The sequence below is a fragment of the Corylus avellana genome, chromosome 5 (genome assembly GCF_965113065.1).
Source record: "Corylus avellana chromosome 5, dhCorAvel1.hap1.2, whole genome shotgun sequence".
Taxonomy (NCBI): domain Eukaryota; kingdom Viridiplantae; phylum Streptophyta; class Magnoliopsida; order Fagales; family Betulaceae; genus Corylus; species Corylus avellana.
Genome location: NC_142494.1, coordinates 21,824,491 through 21,836,657, shown reverse-complemented (window position 1 = coordinate 21,836,657; position 12,167 = coordinate 21,824,491). Strand labels below are relative to the sequence as shown.

Genomic DNA, 12,167 nt, shown 5'->3' with positions numbered 1-12,167 from the left:
AAAAGAAAAGAACAATAAATATGTGATTTAGTGGAAGATTACTTGAGTGAACTGTTACATTATCATGTACATTGAATATTGAGGCCAAACTAACACTTCTACTGAGTCAATGAACCTCAAAGAATCAAACCCTTAGGAACTCTCTTGTCAACTCAAATGAATGAACAATTCAAGAATTCAATTGAATAAGACACTACAAAATACAGGTATAGAAGAATCTGTAACCCTAAGTATTTGTGTATTCAGAGTATCAAACAGGTCTCGTTGTGTTGCTATTTTCATTTCTTGCTTCTGCTTGTTTACACATGCAATCTGGCGTGGGAAATGTGTAGAGTGATCCACTGGGCTTCTTCAATTCAATTCCCTTATGATCACTGTGACGAAGCATGTCTTGCATCTGCCGCCTGAAGTATTCCCATCTAGAAAGAAGAAAAAAAATGATTAAAATGCTTTGCTTGTGATGGCTATGATTTAGAATAAAGGAAATGGTGTATTGAATAATCCAAAAAAAAACAAAAACATATTTAAGGACAGCTTGGCGGCCACAATCCATTTAAGTTAATTTTTTCATATCAATCATAAATCCCAACCTCAAATGAAAGGATTGGCAACATAAAGACCCTAAAGCAATGATCAGGAAAACAAACATATGAAGCACAAAACGAACAATTTGGCGTGATATAGGAAGCAACGAAAATCCAAAGTAAACTAGTGCAGATAAAACTAATTGAACATTATTTTCGGAAGCCAAGCAGCAGCATTAACTGAGTGATAACATCAATGTAAATCATGCTTTTGGAAGATATCAAAGAAGATGCATGATAAATTGGAAGCAATTAGAATATCACAACTTTTGAATTTCAAGGCTGTCAGATCACTAAAGGCATGGATATTTCAAACAAATGTCAACTCCTAGGCAGAAAGGAACAATTCTAAGGTAGAGGCCTAGAAGTATTTTTTACAGAAAGTACATATTTCTTACAAAGAAAAGAAACTAGAAAGTGTTCAGCAAGTAGCCCAAAATCTCAAAAACTATATGAAAATAACACCAGAAGCAACTTCCCACACATAAGCCAACATACAAATAATTACATGCTGGAATCTTCCAAATCAATGATATTTCCCCGAAGGACATGCATCCACATCTGGTACTTTAAGGCTGCTGATATTTCATTGAACACAGCTAGACCATTTCGGGCTCTCCTACATTTATGAAGAATAATTCCAAAAGTTTTAGGTGCTTAGGATGCATCTGCTGTAGATCTAAGGCATAATAAATTGTAGATATTACAAGTTTCAACACAACATTTAGTTCTTTAATTATTTTTACCTTTTGACAGCTAGTTGTAATCTAATTCAAACCTAAAATAAGAAAATTAAAATTTATCAACGGGAGCATATAATACAGTAACGGTGCAGGCTAAGTATAAATGAAGCTTCTAATCACTCAAGCTCCTCGTTGGTGAGTTAATACTGGGATGCAAGGTCTAAGACATTATTCTTCAGTAACATAATCTTTTGATTGCATGGTTTGAGAAGTCCCACTTACATAGCAGTAATTCAGAAATAAAATTTGAAAAATGAAAGAGATTTTAACTGCATAGTACCTGATATTGGGACTATCAAATAATACTGCTAATTTCCTCTTATCAGGTTTGATTGTTTTAGCATGTCCTCCATAGAAATAACGCCTGTGACCCATCAAGAAGTGGGGAAAATTTCCACCCTGAGTTGTGACAAATACTTCACTGTGAAGACACACCGTGTAATCAAGAGCAGCCAACCTAGATGAATGGCCCTACATCAGAAACTTCAGTATTACAAAGACTGACTCTTTCTTAGCTTTATCTTTTCCTTTTATGCTAGATGATTGGTGGTTCCCAGTTGAAAAGTGCGTGCACCATGACTTACCTTAAATGGAGCAAGTTCTTCAGGAGTAGCTAATGTATCTTTCGATTCTAAACGTGGAAACATCTGTTTAAGTGGAGCCATATATTTTTCTGCTTTATAGATTTTTCCTGCAGCAACATATACTGAGGTGGTATTATCAAAACCCATGCCCCTAAGCATCATTCCGACCTAAAGCAACAGATGAAGTGATTAGATCAGCAGACATGAATTAGAATCCAAGGATAGGAACTAGCAACAGTAATGCCTTTAGGTTTTGAACCAAGCCAAGCCACCGTCAGGTTTAGAAGAAACTGTATTCAGATGCATTTTTGCTAGTAAAGAGACCTGAATGAAGCATGACATGTGCTATGTTTTTAAGAGGCCTACTCATTCATCATAAGAGCATTCCCAGCAATTTCGTTGTCATTTTCTCTAAATATAAGGATCAAAACTACTTTTTACTTCCTTATCTAAATACACTCCAAAATAGCTTCCCTTAACACTTCCTTATATCGTTAAAATAATATATTTTTTACTTAAAAAAAAAAAAAAAAAATCCAAAAACCTTTTATTTTCTTTCTCATCTCTGTCTACGCTCTCTTTTTCTTTCTCTCATCTCCAGAAATTGAGTTTCTTTTCTTTGTCTATGGTCTCCTGTTATGGATGTGTTCACAGGCGCCATGGCTGAAGCAAATCATGTTTTTGCAGATTTTGTAGATTCTTGATTGCTAGCATGATTTTTCATATTAGTTTTTAATTACCAGTGGGTGCTTTTGCTTCGATTACAGGTGGGTTTTTTGTCTTTGATTACGGGCGGTGAGAGGAGAGAGGAGAAGAAACCATAATCTTTGTTCTTCTTCTTGGTTTCTTCATACGGTAATGAGGGTCATCTTGGCTTCTTCTTGATTTACATATTTTTTTGTTCTTCGTTTGGAGAGAGAGATGGGAGAGGAGAGAAGAGAGAGATGTGTAGAACATGGATGAAGTTTGAGACAAAGGTTGAAGAAAGATGGAGTTTTGATGTTTTGCAGAGAGAAAGAGAGGTGCGAGAGAAGATGAGGGATGGCGTAGCTGTGATATGAGAGGACAGAGAATTGAATTTTTTCTATTTCAATAAGCATTAGGATCGCTGCAAATGAACCCAATACATTGGGTTCCACAATAGCGATCCTAATGTTTAGGGTTCATTAAGAGAATCTGCTGTGAGTGGCTTTTTGTGATTTTTTTGACATATTTCCTAAACTTAGGAAAGGGAACCTCATTTAGGGGAATCTGCTGGGAATGCTCTAAGGAATAAGAGCTCTTAATAGTAGAAATGGGAACTCTAAGGCACTTTTGAAGATTCCAAATTCCCAGCCAGCAGATGTTTTCACAACTTTGGATGCTAATTTTTATTTGAAAATGAAAAGGATTATAATATACCCAAGAAAAAAAAATCACCAAAGGAAGAATAAGAAAATGTATACCTCCAATGGAGTTAATGGGCATTTTCCATCCACCCGATTTGCACCGGGCCTTATTACTCTACCCCTTCTTCTGAATTTTCCTCTCCAACTTCTTTCTCGTGCAATATCCATTTCATGTTTCTCTTCCTCCCCACCATCATATTCACAGCATGAAAATGCAACCATATCCTTTGAGAAAGGAAAAATTGGCCCTTAGAAATGATATAGAAGACATCTACAAAAGGAGGGTTGCAGAGACAAGAATAACACCTCTTCAAAACGAAGATGCACTGAAACGTATTTACCAGCACTCTGGGAGCTATTTTTAACCATCCGATCAACCATCTTCTCTGCTAGCATTCTTATAGGTTCCGAAAACCTTAGTGCTTCATAATTGGCTAAGCATCTAAGCCATTGTACATTTGAAGGAACTGCCTGAGCCAATCTGTTGGAGAAGGGTGCAATGCGTACAGCCCTGCACGAAGGAATGAGGAAAACCATGTAATTGTCACATTCAGTGTGTTATAAGCCCACGACTGACAGAAAACAGTTCAAAGGGTTGCAAATGTAACTGCAGAGAATACAGTTCTGCAGAACCTGAAAGCAAGGTGAATGAATTGCTTTTCACATGAATGCTAGTAAGCATCATGTCTCTAAGCATGCAAATGTTTATGCCACATTATCGAAGCAAAACCAAATTATGCACTGTCATAGAATCTAATCAGGCAAAGGTTTGGCACAATTCTCACATCAGCGAAGTCTAGTTTTACCACCATGAGCCAAATTGGCTTATAATAAAAGAACAAAAGCAAAAGATTGAAAAAAAGAAGTGTAGATAATAATTATCACTGAGACAGGAGAATATTGCATAAAATGAGCTTCCATAGACTTGTCAGTCTTAGATAATTATTGCTGAATAATTGCCAGACACCCAAGATTGTATGCATACAAAATACATGAATCACATTCCTAAATAGAAAAAAGCAGCGCATTTTTAGGACTGTTATCAATGCATCATCATTTTCAGTGAAAATATATGGTTCTTCCTCATACATATTTAAAACACAAGTATGGTCATCTCTCGTCTTTATTTCTGTAAAAGAATGTGTCTGACAAAAAGTGCCAAAAGTTCTTTTGCATCAGTTGAAAGAGGAGTCGGCTGTTATTGATATAAACAACCACAAAACACTTTCACTAATTGTCTATTGTGTGAAAGTAAGAGAAAGAATATCTTGGTAGTATGCAAAAAACAAGGAAAAAAAAGGTCGTATTAAGCCCAATGTAGAATCAAAATAACTATGGTTCTTGTACAAAAAGAATTCAGAGAATTTGAAAGGGATGAAAATCTCATACCCAAGTCCCACCAGCTTTGGAAGGACCTTTTGAAGGTAGTGAGCTGGACTTGACCAAGCTTTTACTCTCAAATTTACAATGTTGCTTATATTATTGTCAAACCGCTGGCGAATATCTTCTGGGGGCTCTTTGACCACATTAACATGATTTTTGAGCGCATTTATGAAGAAATCTTCATCAAATATGTTCCCAAACTTGCTGCCATTGAAATACAAAAAAGATGAGAAATCATACTATCTTCAATCCAAGCATGGTTCTCTCGAGGGTAAAAGATAAATAAACTGACTAGAAATTGCAATTGGATGTATTTGAAATGTATCACTTTGACTTGCTTTTGTTATAGTCTTAAGTCCTTTGTTAATCAGCAATTGCTTTTTAAGCCATCAAGTTCCAAACTTAGTATCCATTATGGAAGCATGCCAACAGACTCAAACCCAATTAGAATTGTAACAAATGAAGGTGCCTTTTCCTACATATCAAGTCATTAAGTACAGCTTAATGATCAAAAGGATAACTGTTCTCATCTGACGCCTGACGGATGTCTCTACAAATCATGGCCGTAACTCAAAAATATGCATGCATAACAAATATTCACTTTCTTCACATTTATAACAAAATTCTACTAACAGGCGCAGATGGGCAAGCTCCCCATAGGTAAGGAATTTAATGAAACATAAATAAAATCATTAGAAAACTAAAGGCCTTTTTAGGTGAACATCAGAAATCCTCAAATTATCCAAATATATCAAACAAATAAGCATCCCTTACTCCATTAGTTATTAGCTTTTCTGACTTTCTTGCTCTCTTTTCTCTTTCTAGTTAGGCGTTTTCTTGTATACTTCCTGTGTATTAGGATTGCAAGCCTCTCTGTGCTTTTTTGTATATACAACATTACTTATCAAAAAAAAAAAGTAGTCATCACCTACAAGACTACAGCAATTACTAAATCCAGAGGCTAACTTCAGATCAAAATGAATTTTCTGCAGCAAATAATCCTCAACCCAACTTGCCTTACAATTAAAAACTCCAAAGGAAGTTGTTAATAAGAAGGGAGAGTTACTCCCCTGAATGTCTCAAAAGAAGTATGCTCCTGCAAATCCCTCCCATTATCCACGTAATCCACAAGTACCAACTCACTATACTTTATTACTCCACATAACTGGAAAAATGACTCAAAGCACACACATACAAGCATAGAAACACATTTTAAGAACCTTAAAATGTCGATATCCACACCACAAAGAAAGATAGTAAAAATCACAACGCTAATTTGGACATCAACTATAGGGACTGCAACTGAGAAAACAGGGATAATGTTTTGGGAATTTAAGAAGACATGAAAATAATTCATCTGAGTTCCTTAAACATTGAATTCATACAAAAGCGGCAGATTTCACCTTAACTGCCAACCTACAGATATTTGAAATGAATCAGCATATCCATAACAATAGCTAATGTAGAATGGTGAAATATGATCTGCGTGACCAAGGCAAGATTTTGGTCTATGGGACTGTAGAGTTGATTTACGCCTATGCATATAGTTGGTAGATGAGAGAATTTTTTTTTTTTTTTTTGATAACGTAGAAGAACTTTACTCAGATTAATTGCACATTGCAAACGCATATTGTACAACAATCCTCACTGTTAATCAAACTCCTACGGGTAACTGACCCCATCCGCCAAAACCAATTATCAGGTAATCCAGGAGGTTTCACCCTTGACGGGCTAAGCAGTTTGAAAAAGCTTAAGAAGAAGGATGTGGTGCTTGGCGTTAAAGGAGGATTTGGCAGCAGTAAAAGTAGCTGGATTCACCATGACTGGCTGGAAAAACCAGTCACAACAGGATAATCAAGTTGGAGGAGCATTCTTTTTAATTTATATAAGTAATCGAGATATAATTAAAAGCATAAAGCGCACCTAGGTACACAAGAAGTATACAAAAGAAACACCTAACTAGAAGGAGAAAAAAGAGCAAGAAAATTATGAAAACTAAGCTCCAAAGGAGATATAATTGCAATTGTCCAAAGATAAAGAGTAGTGAAGAAAAAAGCCTTAAGCACTTCCAACGTCTTCTCATTGTCCTCAAAACTCCTATCATTTCTTTTCCTCCAAAGACACCACAAAAGACAAGAGGGAATCATCTTCCAAACAACACCACTCTGAGTACTACCAGCAAACCACCAACAAGCAAACAAGTTGACAACTCATCTAGGCATAACCCAAAACAGCCCAACATGACTGAAAAAAACATTCCATAGGGCACAAGCAACCTCACACTAGAAAAGAAGATGGTCCAAGGGCTCCTCACTCTTCTTACACATCCAACATCTATCGACCACAATGATATGTCGCGTCCTAAGATTATCCAGGGTAAGGATCTTTCCATGGATAAGCCATTCTAAAAGCCACTCCAGTCCCCTATACTTGTGTGCCTCTAAGGGAATTTAAAGTACTAAACAAGCAAAGCTATTCCAAAAAAAAACAAAAAACAAAAAAGCAACGATAATAAAGACACCATTGAATATGTGGATCAAGATGATGATGATAGAAAGACCAACAAATACAAATACCTGGAATCTCGCCAAACACTATTTAAATGGAAAATTGGAATGATAAGAGATGCGTTTAGTAATCCAGCCACTGCAACTGCATCGCATATCTACATTGAAAGGATGATGAAAAAGTTAGCAAATAAATTTTGATAGAGTATAGGACATGGTTGACACATCTATTACATTCATCGCATTCGCATTACATACTGAAAGATCGGGAATATATATCAGCATAATTCTCCTAAGTCTACCAACAAAATCTGAGTCAGAATAGATTTAACATCAACCAAACACCCAAAGACACCAAAGTTACCATATCCTCCAACAAATCCACAAAAGTTAATTTCCATCTAAGATATTTTACAGGCTAAGAGCATTAATAAAGATGGCATCCCATATAATGCGGTTATTCAATTTTTTGTGGTCCCGTTACTGTCTACTCAACTCAACTCACCTAGCCTTAACCCCAACTACTTCAAGTAAGCAGCATGAATCCTTCTCCATCATTGAGCAATCTCTACAGCTAATTGGTGTTCATAGTGTGGTAGATTGCCCTCCTAGAGGGCACTTGGCTGCGAGAAGCAATGGAAAAAGGGAACGGGCAAGCCCCAGCCAGGTGCTCATTTGTTTTTTGACTAGAATCAATCAATCGAGAGCTAGCATTCGAGAAAGCAGATATTTTTTAACTGAAATAATAAAATTATAAGAAAAACTTCAATACATATATATTTTTTTGCAAGTAAAAAAAAAAAAAACCTTCAATAAATTCACAGATGTCTAAGAAAAATCAATAGTTACTTGTTCAATTGGACTGTCAAAAATGCTAGCTAGTGGCATCCGCTATAACCATCTTTGCTGAAATGACAGACCCATCCTCTGTTCCATCAATAAAATCAACTATAACAAGTCCAAATCATATTTCAGCAGTGCAAGTTCAAAAACCCAAATAATTCACTGCAACCTACATCTGAGTGACAACTCGAATATATTTGTAAGCCAATAACCACATGTAGCAATTTATGAGGCAATATTAGTCAAACAACATTCAACCAATCTTTCTAGGAGGAAGGGTGTATGACCCCTTCCAATGATTAAAACAAAGAGAGATAACGTTTCAAGAAACAAAACGTACCGATAAACGTTGTTGGTTCAACCCACCATTTGCTTCAATTATTAGAAAACCATTTGATTTTGGAAATTCTGAGAAATAGCATAAAACAGCAGTCAGCAACTTATAATGCACTGACAAGCATAATAAAATGTCTAAATACACAAAATAATTAATATCAGAAAATACAATCAGTAACATGATAAGAGATTATGTTTGATGTTAGAATTTCTTATCCATATTTCACTCCGAGGTTAAGCCACAGGCGCAAATTAAGCAGATATATATAATTACCAATCTCAAAACAAAAGTTATGGTATAACATGTCACCAGGTAACATAGGCATGATGAAGTATTCTTGGGGTCTTGCAACATATGCATGATGCTGAACAGGAAAGTTTGTGTATGCAATTTCAGCCACAGATCAATTAAGGGTAAAATGAAGAAAAAAAATACTTGAGATGGTTTGTTCATGTGCAGGAAAGACCTATATATGCACTGGTACACAAAAAGGATGCAGGTATTAGTAAGAAAGGATCTGATCACTAAAGATGCACCAGAGAATATTGTCTTAGATAGAACTAAATGCCAAAAAGGATCAATCTATCCAAACCCAAAGAGTTTGAGAAAAAGACTTATTTAACCAAACCCCATAAATAAAACTAAGGCTTAGTTGAATTGAATAAGCAATCAGCCAAAGATTTCTTACTTAAATGGCACTCCCTCCCCCAATAAGAATGGGATGGAGGGTCATATTGTGAGTTCAGTATGTGTGTGTAACTCACTAATAATTATTAAAAACAAATTCAATTATAGAATATAGCTAGCAATCATTAAAACGTATAACTGCAATGTTAACCAAAACCCTCCTATGGAAAACACAAACCTGCTTTCGAATTATTCTTGTCAACACAGGGTTTCCAAGCTTGATGCACATTTGAACTCCATGCTGTCATCAACTGCATGATTTCCATGGTGATCATATGAACATACTTAGGATGCAAACAATATAAATAAATTATAAAATAAAGCGTAACAGTTGAAGACTAATTCCTGAAGAGTGGCACAGTTTTTTTTTAAAAAAATTAATAACTTGAAGTACTATAATAAAAGTAATTTCATCAAATAACTATAGTTCCAAATTAGAAAGTAGCGGCATCAAAGAACAATAGCAAATAATGTTTAAAGAAAAATGTCATTCAGAAAAAGAAAGAAAGAAAAAAGAAACACATAAGATGGCATGACATATGGCACTGATAGGTTCACCGATGAAAGCAGAATGCAACAAAATTGATTCGCTAGAGTAAAAAAGAAAAACTGTTCACTGCAACCATATGTTTTAGTAAAGACCCAATGTCATCAGTAAGTAGACAAAGTACATTGCCGGTAGGGTTCACCAAGAATTGGGCTCAACAGAGCGGCACTAGATGTGAATTTCACCATGGACTGCCTAAAAAATGCAAAATCTGGGACAGAACTTACAACAGTTGGACATGAAGAGAGTTTTTTTTTCAAGAAAACAAGTGCATACTCAAAGGAATACTTCAATGAGCTAGTGTGTCATAAATCATCATGTCTTATATATTGATAAGTAAGTCTTTCATGATATATTATTTATGGCCTCTATCTCATCTGCATAAAGTCTTCGGCTGATACCAAAAAACAGAACTCTATTGACAACAATAGTAGGTCCTCATATCGCCACATAATTCCTCAACTTCCCTTCATTTTTTTATAGGCAGTTCTACCTCTCAACTCCCAGACTCATTAACATTTGGACTTTCCTGTCATATACATACTTGCCCGTGCTAACAACCCTTTATGAGACTTTTTTTTTTCTTTTTTTTCTTTTGCTAGGTAATTGACTCACACACTCGATGCAACTTGAATGGTTGAACCTGCCCAAAGGCCATTGGCATGAAACTGCTGTAAGTGACCTGCTTGGGGAGAAGAGTAAAAAGGAATAATATTCCCATCAACCAAAAATAATGTAGCTAGCACACTTTGTATGATCTTGTAACCATTCTCCGAACTTATTATGTGATACTTTTATTCCATGATTTTACACATTAAAACGTCTCTAAGCACTATAACATGTCTCATAACCTTGATCTAAGCCAACAATGCAACTCAACAAAAAGTCTTCATTCCTAATAAAGTGAACCATGGTTTCAAAACCATTCATTAATCGATTTTGCTGCACTTACAAGTTAGTTACAACCAATATAAGCTTACATCTGGATATACTACTAGGTTACAAAAATAAATAAATAAATAATGGCTCTAAATACTTATATACTTCAATTGAGATACGGAGCTATCTTAAACCCTTCAAAATGTATACACACTCCTTTTCAAACCTTGTTTAACATAAACGCCCATATTTCATGTATACAGGCATCGTCCCAGAACTACCATACTAATTATTCAACCGTGCTCATTCCATATGCATCAGGCAAACTATATAAGGAAGACAATTTCATGGATTAAGATCATGAAAACTAACCCTAACGCAAGAAAAGAAGGACATTTAAAGCCTTTATCCCAAAACCCACAATTCTTCACAATCAGAGCTATACACGTGAATCGTATGTGAGATACAAGCATTGACAACATAAAGTAAATCTTTTTCTAAACAAGAAGCAAACTGTTATACGCGATAAACAGTAAACAAAAAGAAATTAGCTCCTCTGACCTTTGAAAAGAAACACCCACAAAGAAAACCCAGTAATTTCATAAACTTGGCAGCAATTTTGAACAAACAGTGCAACATATATATTTGATAGTTAGAAAGAGTACCGCATTGGCGCTTCCATTGCTCTGGCGCTCCATAAAAGGCCAGAGCTTCTCGAACACCTGAGGACTCCTATATACCGAGCCCGTCGGCGCGCGCTTGCGCACAACAACGCCAACAGTGTTCTTCAAACTAACGACGTCGAAGCCCACGGAGCCCATGTACAAGAGCATCCCCAAAAAGTACAAGAACGGCGCCAACAAGAGCACGCCTCTCCGCCGAAACACCGTCGCTACGAGCACGACGACCATCCTCTCCACCAAGCTCTGCTTCGACGCCCTGCCACCGCTGGTCTTGCTCCGCCCGTGGCGGAACCGCGGAGAGGACGGCGGAGACGGCGCGGCATTCGACCGCCCGGTGCCGAGGCGGCTGTATCCGTGCATTGAAGGGCGGGCCTAGGGTTTTGAGCAGATAAAAAAATCGCTCGGATGAACTAGGATCGGATATTTATCAGCTTAGAATGAAAATCTCGCATTTTCCTTTCTGTTTTGGTTCCGCTTTTATGGCTCCACTCGTGAACTGAAACTAGAAGCAAAGCTCGGAGGCTCGGAGCGTTATTTCTTTATTACATTCGAGGTGCGGAGTAAAAAAACAAATGGATAGTATAGCTTTACAGTTGAAGCATCTGGACCTTTCTTTTTCTCGAGAAACAAACGGGATACCAGTGTAGTGAAAATGAATCAGAGTGAGATAGAGCAGCGGAGAAAAGCAGAGAGAGTTACAGTGTCGGTTAATGCGAGCGAGAGGAGAGGAAGATTTTGGTGGGGAGTGTTGTCAAGGGGATTCTCAATAAATAAGATCACGTGGCAGGGGATTGACGTTTTCGGAGCGATAGGGAGAGGAGGTAATGTTTTGTGATCGCGTCAGTCACGGACAGATGCCAGGTCGGATGGTGGACCCCGGACCGGACTGCCACTTGTGGTTTCGGAGGAGTGGGTGGGGGCATCATCAAATCGTCGTCATAAATCGGAATCGTCCTTTCAAAGCCATACACAACTGCTGTGGTTGGGATTTTTATTGGCGCC

The 12,167-nt window shown here is 36.9% G+C and overlaps 1 protein-coding gene across 1 annotated transcript; it reads right to left on the bottom strand.

The window, feature by feature from the left end:
* LOC132182032 (O-fucosyltransferase family protein) lies at nucleotides 1-11,924 on the bottom strand. The gene is made up of 10 exons (XM_059595244.2): nucleotides 11,148-11,924; nucleotides 9,235-9,307; nucleotides 8,373-8,440; nucleotides 7,259-7,347; nucleotides 4,689-4,886; nucleotides 3,606-3,810; nucleotides 3,357-3,524; nucleotides 1,912-2,079; nucleotides 1,608-1,798; nucleotides 1-419 (listed from the first exon to the last, which is right to left on the bottom strand). The coding sequence occupies exons 1-10, from the start codon at nucleotides 11,523-11,525 to the stop codon at nucleotides 251-253; spliced, it is 1,707 nt and encodes a 568-aa protein (XP_059451227.2). The 5' UTR covers nucleotides 11,526-11,924; the 3' UTR covers nucleotides 1-250.
* Nucleotides 11,925-12,167: the final 243 nt, after the last annotated feature.